The following is a 12500-nucleotide window of genomic DNA, read 5'->3' as shown; positions in this document are numbered from 1 at the left end:
AAATTCGGGTTGCTCTCCCCTGGGAGAGCGCGTCGCTATACTACAGGGCCACCTTTTTTTTTTCTTTTTTTTTTTTTTTTTTTTTTTTTTGTCCTGCGTGCAGTTTTATTTGTTTTTCTTATCGAAGTAGACTTTTCTGCAGAATTTTGCCAGGAACAACCCTTTTGTTGCCGTGGGTTCTTTTACGTGCGCTAAGTACATGCTGCACACGGGATCTCGGTTTATCGTCTCATCCGAATGACTAGCGTCCAGACCACCACTCAAGGTCTATCAGCGACTGAGCCGCGATTCGAACCAGCGCGCTCAGACCCTCTTGCTTCCTAGGCGGACGTGCCACCTCTAGGCCATCAGTCCACGGTGATATGGATAATGGTGATGTTGATAATGATGATGATGACGATGATGATAATGGTGGTGATGATGGTGATGGTCATGATAATGGTGATGATGACGATGATGATAATGGTGATGGTCATGATAATGGTGATGATGACGATGATGATAATGGTGATGATGATGACGATGATGATAATGGTGATGGTCATGATAATGGTAATGATGACGATGCAGATAATGGTGATGATGATGGTCATGATAATGCTGATTATGACGATGCAGATAATGGTAATGATGACGATGATGATGATGATGATAATGGTGATGGTGATGGTCATGATAATGGTAATGATGACGATGCAGATAATGGTGATGATGATGATGATGATGATGATGATTTAACATCAAGAGGATGGCAAAATGACGAAGGATGCGTCACTTGCCATTCACCAGATACTACCGAGGAACTCAAGGGATCCTGCTGGTGTATGATGTCAAAGACAGGGGCTCTTTTGACAGCATCAGTGGATGGCTGTCCAGCATTGCCGAACACAGCGAGGGACTATGCAAAATACTGGGTACGGTCAGTCTGTCTGCCTGCCTGTCTGTCTGTCTGTCTGTCCACCCGTCTCTCTCTCTCCCTTTGTCTCTATCTGTCTGTCTGTCTCGTCTTTGTTCTGTCAGAAGTATCTGAACAGACTGCCAGTCTCTCTCTCTCTCTCTCTCTCTCTCTCTCTCTCACTCTGTGTGTGTGTTCGTTCTTTAGTTTAACGTCTTTTCACTGTAAGTGATATTAGACGAGGGAACTGAGGAAAAAAATCGAGGGGGAGGGGGGGGATTACTGTGTACGCATACGAGTAAGTGAAAGTGTGTGTGTATGTGTGTGTGTGTGTGTGAAAATTATTGATTTAAGTTTTGTTTTAAAAAAATAAACAAAAAATCATAACAATATAACATTTCTAATGAAAAACTAACAACTATAACAGCGAACCAACTGGACTATTTAACAAGGAGTTGAAAAAGTCATACATACTCTCTCTCTGTGTGTGTGTGTGTGTGTGTGTGTGTGTGTGTGTGTGTGTGTCTTTCTTTCCATAATTCCATAACAACATAACAGGAATGTATAACTTAGCCGTATATATATACATGAGGCATTGAAGAGATTTCGTACAGTTATCTTGTGAATGTTGTTGAATATTTGTGTTAACTATTTTTGGTTGATATTGTGTTAATATGTCTATTTACTGTGTCATGTCATTTTCTCATTATCATGTACCAGTGAATCCCCTTTCCGTAAGGGGCTCTGGCCTTATCTGAATAAAACGTTCGTTCGTTCGTTCTCTCTATCTCTCTCTGTCTCTCTCTCTCTCTCTCTGTCTCTCTCTCGGTTTTGTTCTGTCAGCAGTATCCGAACAGACTGCCAGTCAAAACTATTTTTTAGACGCTTGGTCAGAAGTACTGCCAGTCATGTTGAGGTTTTACATGTTCTGTCAGAAATATCTCTTCGAGGAAGTGGGGAAACACCTTAATTTAAAACAGTATATATTGTGTTGGAAAATGCTCCGATAATTTCAATACATAATCTACGATGTTTATCATGTTTAGGTTCACCATTTAGGTCTTCTGTATGCGATATACAAATAATAAGTTAAAAAAAAAACAACCCACAACAATAACAACAACAAGAGCAGCTGCAGTAAACTTGTGAAGGTTTCAGTTGGAAATAATAGTAATTTTCAAAAACCCATAACAACAACCACAACAATGACAACACCACCAGCAGTAAACTTGTGAAGGTTTCAGTTGGAAAATAATAGTAACTTTCAAAAACCCATAACAACAACAACAATGACAACAACACCAGCAGTAAACTTGTGAAGGTTTCAGTTGGAAATAATAGTAATTTTCAAAAACCCATAACAACAACCACAACAACAAAAACAACAGTAAACATGTGAAGGTTTCAGTTGGAAAATAATTGTAACTTTCAAAAACCCATAACAACAAGAACAACAACAACAGCAGTAAACGTGTGAAGGTTTCAGTTGGAAAATAATAGTAACTTTCGAAAACCCATAACAACAACAACAGTAAACGTGTGAAGGTTTCAGTTGGAAAATAATTGTAACTTTCAAAAACCCATAACAACAACAACAGTAAACGTGTGAAGGTTTCAGTTGGAAAATAATAGTAACTTTCAAAAACCCATAACAACAACAACAATGACAACAACACCAGCAGTACACGTGTGATGGTTTCAGTTGGAAAATAATAGTAACTTTCAAAAACCCATAACAACAACACCAGCAGTAATCGTGTGAAGGTTTCAGTTGGAAATAACAGTAACTTTCAAAAACTCATAACAACAACAACAACAGTAAACGTGTGAAGGTTTCAGCTGGAAAATAATAGTAACTTTCGAAAACCCATAACAACAACAACAGTAAACGTGTGAATGTTTCAGTTGGAAATATATAATAGTAACTTTCAAAAACCCATAACAACAACACCACCAACAACAACAACAACAGCAGTAATCGTGTGATGGTTTCAGTTGGAAAATAACAGTAACTTTCAAAAACCCATAACATCAACAACAACACCAGCTGCAGTAAATGTGTGAAGGTTTCAGTTGGAAAATAATAGTAACTTCCAAAAACCCATAACAACAACAACAACAACAACAGTAATCGTGTGAAGGTTTCAGTTGGAAAATAACAGTAACTTTCAAAAACCCATAACATCGACAACAACAACAACAACACCAGCAATGAACGTGTGATGGTTTCAGTTGGAAATATATAATAGTAACTTTCAAAAACCCATAACAACAACAACACCAGCAATGAACGTGTGATGGTTTCAGTTGGAAAATAACAGTAACTTTCAAAAATCCATAACATCAACAACAACACCAGCAGTAAACGTGTGAAGGTTTCAGCTGGAAATATATAACAGTAACTTTCAAAAACCCATAACAACAACAACACCAGCAATAAACGTGTGATGGTTTCAGTTGGAAATATATAATAGTAACTTTCAAAAACCCATAACAACAACAACAACACCAGCTGCAGTAATCGTGTGAAGGTTTCAGCTGGAAATATATAACAGTAACTTTCAAAAACCCATAACAACAACAACAACAACAACAACAGCTGCAATGAACGTGTGATGGTTTCAGTTGGAAATATATAACACTAACTTTCAAAAACCCATAACATCAACAACAACACCAGCTGCAGTAATCGTGTGAAGGTTTCAGCTGGAAATATATAATAGTAACTTTCAAAAACCCATAACAACAACAACAACACCAGCAATGAACGTGTGCTGGTTTCAGTTGGAAACAACAACGATGACCCTGACCGCAAAGTGGTGACCACTGAGGAGGCCCAGTCTTTGGCAGAGCAGAATGGAATGCAGCTGTTTGAGATCAACTCCCAGGACGACTCACAAGTGGAGCAGGTCGTGTGTTTGCTTCTTTCTTTCCTCTTGTTGTTCGTTGTTGTTGTTCGTTGTTGTTGTTTGCTGTTGTTTGTTGTTGTTTGTTGATGTTGTTTGTTGATGTTGTTTGTTGATGTTGTTTGTTTCTTGTTGTTGTTTGTTGATGTTGTTTGTTTCTTGTTGTTGTTTGTTTGTTGCTGTTGTTGTTTGTTGTTGTTGTTGTTTGTTGTTGTTGTTTGTTTGTTGTTGCTGTTGTTGTTTGTTTGTTGCTGTTGTTGTTTGTTGTTGCTGTTGTTGTTTGTTTGTTGTTGTTGTTTGCTGTTGTTGTTGTTTGTTCTTGATGTTTGTTGATGTTGGTTGTTTGTTGTTGTTGTTTTTTTGTGGGTGGTTGTTGTTGTTTGTTGTTGTTGTTTGTGTTGTTTTGTTTGTTGTTGTTGTTTGATGTTTGTTGATATTTGTTGTTGTTTGTTTGTTGTTGTTTGTTGTTCGTTGATGTTTGTTGTTATTTGTTGTTGTTTATTGTTGTTGTTTGTTGTTATTGTTGTTGTTTTTGTTGTTCCCAGTCTTTGTTCTTTTTGTTGTCGTGGTTTGGTTGTTGTTGTTTTTTGGAGGGGGCGGGGGGGTTGAGTGTGTGTGTGTGTGTGTGTGTCTGTCTGTCTGTCTGTCTGTCTGTCTGTCTGTGTTTTCATTGGTATTATTTTCTTGTTGTTCTTCGTTAAACTCCAGTAGTGGAACCGATCGTTTCATTTTATTTATTTCTTTCCTTCTTTCGAATCCCAAGTTTGAAGACAGCATTAATAATGATTATGATGATCGTGCTGATGATCATGATTGATGTATCTACAAAAATATAGGTTCATTCATTCATTCATTCATTCATTCATATCTGCTGTATTTCAGATGTTTCTTGCCTTGGCCAGAATGATACTGAAGACGAAGAAAGAAAAGGCACCGCCAGAGGCACCTACAACACTGGAAGAGGGAAAGGGCACGCAGTCTAAGTGTGCTGTGATGTAGGGGTAGGTTTCATCCCGATTCGCCTATTCCCAAAGCGCCTATCCCTGATTCGTTAATAATAATAATAATAATAATAATAATAAAATAAAAGTAAAATAAAATTTAAAAATTCATGAAAGCACAACATCACCTCTGTACTTTCCACAGCGCCTCAAAAACGTTTGAACTCAAAACAGAAATCATAGCTGACTTCTACAAAGCTGTTATTGAAAGTGTATTTAACTCTCTCCATACGAACGGCGAAAGAGACGACGTTAACAGCGTTTCACCCCAATTACCGCCATCAAAATATTGCAAGCGGAAGGCTCTTATACTGAAGAGGTGAATGCTGACAAAGAATACCACAATTCTGACGACGGAAGCTAAAGGTTAGGTCATTGTGACACCCACTGGACATCCGAGGGGTCTGTGTAGAGGAGAAGAGAGGACTGGCCGTACTGAGTGAATTAACCTTTGATATTAGTTTTGGGTACGTTTGAACTCAAAACAGAAATCGTCGTTGACTTCTACAGAGCTGTTATTGAAAGTGTGTTAATTAACCTTCGCTAATAGTGTTGGGTACGTTTGAACTCAAAACAGAAATCGTGGTTGACTTCTACAGAGCTGTTATTGAAAGTGTGTTAATTAACCTTCGCTAATAGTGTTGGGTACGTTTGAACTCAAAACAGAAATCGTGGTTGACTTCTACAGAGCTGTTATTGAAAGTGTGTTAATTAACCTTCGCTAATAGTGTTGGGTATGTTTGAACTCAAAACAGAAATTGTGGTTGACTTCTACAGAGCTGTTATTAAAAGTGTGTTAATTAACCTTCGCTATTAGTGTTGGGTACGTTTGAACTCAAAACAGAAATCGTGGTTGACATCGACAGAGCTGTTGTTAAAAGTGTGTTAATCAACCTTCGCTGTTTGTGTTGGGTACGTTTGAACTCAAAACAGAAATCGTGGTTGACATCGACAGAGCTGTTGTTAAAAGTGTGTTAATCAACCTTCGCTGTTTGTGTTGGGTACGTTTGAACTCAAATCAGAAATCATGGTTGGCTTCTACAGACCTGTTATTGAAAATGTGTTTAACCTTCGCTAATAGTGTTTGGGTATGTTTGAACTCAAATCAGAAATCGTGGTTGACTTCTACAGAGCTGTTATTAAAAGTGTGTTAATTAACCTTCGCTATTAGTGTTGGGTACGTTTGAACTCAAAACAGAAATTGTGGTTGACTTCTACAGAGCTGTTATTAAAAGTGTGTTAATTAACCTTCGCTGTTTGTGTTGGGTACGTTTGAACTCAAAACAGAAATCGTGGTTGACATCGACAGAGCTGTTGTTAAAAGTGTGTTAATCAACCTTCGCTGTTTGTGTTGGGTACGTTTGAACTCAAATCAGAAATCATGGTTGGCTTCTACAGACCTGTTATTGAAAATGTGTTTAACCTTCGCTAATAGTGTTTGGGTATGTTTGAACTCAAATCAGAAATCGTGGTTGACTTCTACAGAGCTGTTATTAAAAGTGTGTTAATTAACCTTCGCTATTAGTGTTGGGTACGTTTGAACTCAAAACAGAAATTGTGGTTGACTTCTACAGAGCTGTTATTAAAAGTGTGTTAATTAACCTTCGCTATTAGTGTTGGGTACGTTTGAACTCAAAACAGAAATCGTGGTTGACATCGACAGAGCTGTTGTTAAAAGTGTGTTAATCAACCTTCGCTGTTTGTGTTGGGTACGTTTGAACTCAAATCAGAAATCATGGTTGGCTTCTACAGACCTGTTATTGAAAATGTGTTTAACCTTCGCTAATAGTGTTTGGGTACGTTTGAACTCAAATCAGAAATCGTGGTTGACTTCTACAGAGCTGCTGTTGAAAGTGTGTTAATTAACCTTCGCTATTAGTGTTGGGTACGTTTGAACTCAAAACAGAAATTGTGGTTGACATTCTACAGAGCTGTTATTAAAAGTGTGTTAACCTTCGCTTTTAATGGTGGGAACGGAAACTTCCAAAGCCGAAATCACAGCTGTGAACAAAGCAGTAAAAACTACCACCAAGATTATAAAAGTCCGGTCTTCCATCTCTGGATGACATGTACCTTAACAAGCGGCTGGCTACTCAGAAAAGCGAAGTCAGTCAGTCAGGATTAATCCCACCCAGCTTAACTCTCTCCATACGAACGGCGAAAGAGACGACGTTAACAGCGTTTCACCCCAATTACCATCATCAAAATATTGCAAGCGGAAGGCTCTTATACTGAAGAGGTGAATGTTGACAAAGAATACCACAATTCTGACGACGGAAGCTAAAGGTTGGGTCATTCAGACACCCACTGGACATCCGAGGGGTCTGTGTAGAGGAGAAGAGAGGACTGGCCGTACTGAGTGAGTTAATTCGGGGATCTTTGAGATGTTTCCCGTGGGGTCGTCGCTACAGAAGCATTAGGACCAAAACCAGTCGCTTCGCCAATAGCTTCTCCAAAGTAGTCAGCTCAACGCCCTCTCTCCCTTTCTCTCTCTCTCGAACCAACCCATGGCGCGTAAAAGTGAACTGTGCAGTCAGTAATCATTTAATGTACATAATTATGGTCATCAGCTCTGTCCGTATGTAATGTTTAATGTGTGGCGTGTGATCAAATTAGCGCACACGTTGACATGCTGTGTGTGTGTGTGTGTGTGTGTGTGTGTGTGTGTGTGTGTGTGTGTGTGTGTGTGTTGTCCATAAGTATTAGCTGTTGCTGATTTGGTTCTAAAAATTCTGTTCTTGTTAATTTGTGTGTGTGTGTGTGTGTGCGTGCGTGCGTGTGTGTGTGTGTGTGTTTTATAATACATGCTGTAAATTGCCATTTCTTCTATAAATTAATGTCTCTTTCTTAACTTGAAAGTATGTTATGCATCCGTTCATATTTCGTGTGGTACTGCATCTGTGGGAAATCAATATTGTGCAAGAAAGGAAATAGTGTTATGCTGTATGTATGAATGTATGTATGTATGTGTGTGTGTGTGTGTGTGTGTGTGTGTGTGTGCGCGCGCGCGTGTGTGTGTGTTTGTGCGTGTGGTGTTGTAGCTATACACACAACGTATCGTGACCTGTAGCGTATAGTTTCTCTTGTCAATTTTGTACATTTTCAACCGAGCAGTGTAATGGGCTTTGGGTTCTCTTGGTCAGCTTCTCCTCTGTGTGGAAGCCTGGCAGTGTCAATGTAGACCAACAATTCACTGTTGCTACGACACGAGTTTAACTCACTCAGTACGGCCAGTCTTCTCTTCTCCTCTACACAGACCCCTCGGATGTCCAGTGGGTGTCTGAATGACCCAACCTTTAGCTTCCGTCATCAGAATTGTGGTATTCTTTGTCAACATTCACCTCTTCAGTATAAGAGCCTTCCGCTTGCAATATTTTGATGATGGTAATCGGGGTGAAACGTTGTTTCGCCGTTCGTATGGAGAGAGTTAAGCAGGGTTTACACAGTGCCAGGTACGCGCGCACGCACATACACACTGACAAACACATTGATTTGAAAACGTGCGCGTGTAAATGTTTTTTTTTTTTCTTCTTTTTTTTTTAAGAGGAAAACTTCCTGAAGCCGCCAAAGACTAAAGCACGAATAGCTGTGTACCAGACCTGGTTTGGGGTGGTTTGTTTTTTCCTTGAGTGTGTGTGTGTTGAGAACATTTGGGAGAATCGGTAGTTTTGTATGCGACTTCAGTTCGTTTCTTTTTTCTTTTTTTTTTCTTTTTTTTTTCTTTTTTTGTAGTTAGGCTGTGTGTATAAGGTTGCGTGAGTGGGAGAGACAGAGCGGAAGAGAATAAATTTTGTGTGGAAGAGAAACATCTGTATTCTGTGTTTGTTTTGTCGGTTGAACTGGGTTGGGTGTCAGGTTTTAAAACAGCTCTCGACCTCTTCCCTAGGGGGGTCGTGACAACCACCTCCACACTCTTCCTATCACTACCCACCTCTAAATCAAAATTCCAGATCCCAGGAATTCGCTGTCCCTCCCCCACAAAGAAACATTTCCATTCCTCCCCCTCCACACCGTCTCGTGACGAATCCCGCTCATTGTCCACGTCAACAAGACAGTCATGGGAACAGGTACAGTCCCCCCCCCCCCACTGCCCCCACTCCACACCCTCTCGTGAGGAATCCCGCTCATTGTGCCCCTCTCCCTGCCCTCTCTGGGCAAGAAATGTCTGTGGTGTATAAGGAACAATTACCCTGTTCTCACTTTCTCTGGGCAAGAAATGTTCGGAGCGTCAAACTTCTGTCATGTGGACAGGTCCAATGTCCCTCCTCCCACCTTCCCTGGTCATGAAATGTTCGGCACATCCAACTCAGCATCACCATGCCAGTGTCCCCCCTATGCTGAAAGATTGTTGCTGATGGCCTTCCAAGTTACTCAGACAACAAGATGGTCCATCCAATACATGATTAGACATGTGTTTTTGTGTTTTTTCTTTTGTGATAAACTCCACTAATAATGTTTACTTGTGTAAATGAATATGTAAATATGTTCTACACAATTAGGTATTTGGTTGGTTGTGTGAATGGGAAGTGTACAGTGGTCAGATGATGACCGATGTACAACTCTTCTTCTTCTTTCCGTTACACGGCCAACATCGACTTGCCGATGACTCTATCGTGGTTCATGTATGCTGGGTATGTTCTTGTTTCCATAACCCACCGAACACTGACATGGGTTACAGGATCTTTAACTTGCGTATTTGATCTGCGTGCGTATACACGCGAAGGGTGTTCAGGCACTAGCAGGTCTGCGCATATGTTGACCTGGGAGATCGGAAAAATATGCACCCTTTACCCACCAGGCGCAGTTACCGTGATTCGAACACGGGACCCTGAGATTGAAAGTCCAACGCCTAAACCACTCGGCTATTGCGCCCGTCACGTAAACTATGACTGTAAATGCTCAGGGTCTCATGCACCGGTCACGAATGTCGGAACGATACCTTGTTCAACAGTTGGTAACCTTTTGCCTGCTGTCATTGTACTCATATTGAACTTCTTTCTGTCCACATTTTTGTAACCTTTCTTCAGTATTTGAAAGCACGAACTGTTTCTTGCTTAATTTACTCGTTTTCTTAAATTTTGATTATCTCACTCAGTACGGCCAGTCCTCTCTTCTCCTCTACACAGACCCCTCGGATGTCCAGTGGGTGTCTGAATGACCTAACCTTTAGCTTCCGTCGTCAGAATTGTGGTATTCTTTGTCAACATTCACCTCTTCAGTATAAGAGCCTTCCGCTTGCAATATTTTGATGATGGTAATTGGGGTGAAACGCTGTTAACGTCGTCTCTTTCGCCGTTCGTATGGAGAGAGTTAAGCTTATCGCTGTACGTTGCCTCAGTGAATTTGTCTTCTTTCATGTTAACTTATTAATCGTAGTGACCCGGTTACTTTATATTGGATTTGTACTTATACACAGGTGGTAACTTATAAGGCTACCATCGTCCGCAATTAATTTTGATCTTCTAATGATTTGAACCATGTCAGTTACATCAGTTTCGTGGCCAACCAGGCAGGGGCTTTGTGTAGGCCCCTTAAATATAAACAATGCAACAAACAAGAAGGAAGACATTGCTACCATCCTTCATAACTCTGGTAATCACTTTCATCTTTTCTGCTTTGCTGAATCTCGACTGTCTTCACACATTTCAGATGCTGATATGAACATGCCAGGATATCAGATTATCCGATCAGACCCAACGAAACCCAAAACTACAGGTTTACTTACATATTTTGCGTCTTCGTTAAATTGTAAACGACTATAATGTAGAGTCAGTCTGGGTTGAAATTAAGATAAATGGTAATAAACCTCTTTTAATAGGATTTGTATATAGAAACCCGTCAGAGAATACAGATTGAGAGGATAGGTTTAGTTCTGTTATGGATGAAGTGATTATATTTGATTATGAAACTATTATTTTGGGAGACTTCAATTTAGATTTACAAAACCCCAAACCAAAATGGTATCAGAACTACTCAATGCATGGCCTAGAACAATTGATTGACAGACCAGTACGCGTAACTGTAAGCACATTGACTTTAACTCTCTCCATACGAACGGCGAAAGAGACGACGTTAACTGCATTTCACCCCAATTACCATCATCAAAATATTGCAAGCGGAAGGCTCTTATACTGAAGAGGTGAATGTTGACAAAGATACCACAATTCTGACGACGGAAGCTAAAGGTTGGGTCATTCAGACACCCACAGGACATCCGAGGGGTCTGTGTAGAGGGGAAGAGAGGACTGGCCGTACTGAGTGAGTTAATGGATCACATTTATACAGCTACAACTGAAACAAAACATTGTTGAGGTATGAGTTCCACCATGTGGCTGTAGTGATCATTACCATAATTTTCATTTGTCTTTCATGGTTCAGAAATAATGTTAGAATTCCAAAGGTGGGACATAAGACAATATTATTATAGGAATTCCAAGAACTTTAAAGATGTTTTTCTTTCAGATCTAGCAAACTCACCTTTAGATTACATATACCAGATAAGATATCCTGATGAAGAGGTTGAATTTTGGATAAATACATTCTCTGCTGTATACAACAAACATGCACCATTTGTAAGGAAAAGAGTTAGACAAGAAACAAAACCACCATGGATAACGAAAGAAATCGACATTGAAATATGTTACAGAGATTATCTTAATATCTATGGAACAAGGGAACAATTTAAGAAACAGAGAAATAAGGTAAGTGGAATGAAACGTAAATCCAAATGTAACTATTTTCAAAAAAATGTTGGTTTACACAAAAGATTCCCGTAAAATCTGGAAAGCCCTTAACATGTTAAATAATAAACGTGTAAAAAAACAAACAAAAAAAAAACCCACATTATCACAGATATAACAGCAGATTACTTAAATAATCACTTTGCAAACACTGCTGATAAAATTATACCAAACGATAGAAGCAGTGAAAATGACCTCTATGATTTAAAACAGTATGTTCATTCAAAGGAAATTAACGTTCCATTTAGTCTCCAACCGATGACGGTCTTAGATGTCAGTAAGAGTTTATCACTGCTAAAACAGTCTGGCACACGTGATTTGGACGGGCTGGATGAGCGGGCATTAAAGCTTTCTTCTCCTGTTATTGTTGACACACTGACATATCTGTACAATTTGTGTATCGATAAGAAATATTTTCGTTTAAAATTCAAGCAAGCTAGAGTCATTCCTCTCCACAAATCAGGTGATTCTTCTGATCCATCCAGTTTCTCTCTTGTCTGTTTTATCAAAACCTATAGAAAAAACACTTGCAAAAAGCTTTGAATGCGTATCTTTCAATAACAATCTAATAATAATAATAATAATGGTATTTATATAGCGCTGGATCTTGTGCAGAGACAAATCAAAGCGCTTTCGCACCAGTCATTCACACGCATGCATAACTCTAATACTGTAGAAACTAAAGACAAGGAAGGGCAGGCAAGGGAGGCTATTTTGGGAAGAGGTGGGTTTTAAGGCCAGACTTGAAAGAGCTGAGTGTGGAGACTTGACGAAGCGAAAAAGGAAGTTCATTCCAATCGCAAGGTCCGGAAACAGAGAAAGAACGGCGGCCAATAGTCGAGTGTTTGAATCTGGGTATGCGTAAACAGAGTGGATCCGAGGCCGATCGTAGTGAGCGAGATGGAGTGTAGAGGTGAAGGCAGCCGCAGAGATAGGAAGGGGCAGTTTTGTGAATGCA

At 39.7% G+C, this 12500-nt stretch overlaps 1 protein-coding gene across 1 annotated transcript in view; it reads left to right on the top strand.

Annotated features, from left to right (window-relative positions):
* LOC143288352 (ras-related protein Rab-35-like) overlaps window positions 1-4874 on the top strand; it is a 16948-nt gene extending 12074 nt beyond the window's left edge. The window contains exons 4-6 of the mRNA XM_076596735.1: window positions 790-914; window positions 3680-3804; window positions 4684-4874. Of these exons, the coding sequence (XP_076452850.1) occupies window positions 790-914; window positions 3680-3804; window positions 4684-4800 (367 nt within the window). The 3' untranslated portion in view covers window positions 4801-4874. The remainder of the gene's footprint in view (window positions 1-789; window positions 915-3679; window positions 3805-4683) is intronic.
* Window positions 4875-12500: the final 7626 nt, after the last annotated feature.

Source organism: Babylonia areolata, chromosome 12 (genome assembly GCF_041734735.1).
Source record: "Babylonia areolata isolate BAREFJ2019XMU chromosome 12, ASM4173473v1, whole genome shotgun sequence".
Lineage (NCBI taxonomy): Eukaryota > Metazoa > Mollusca > Gastropoda > Neogastropoda > Buccinidae > Babylonia > Babylonia areolata.
Note: the sequence above shows the minus strand (reverse complement) of the source record. Positions and strands in the feature narration are given on the sequence as shown.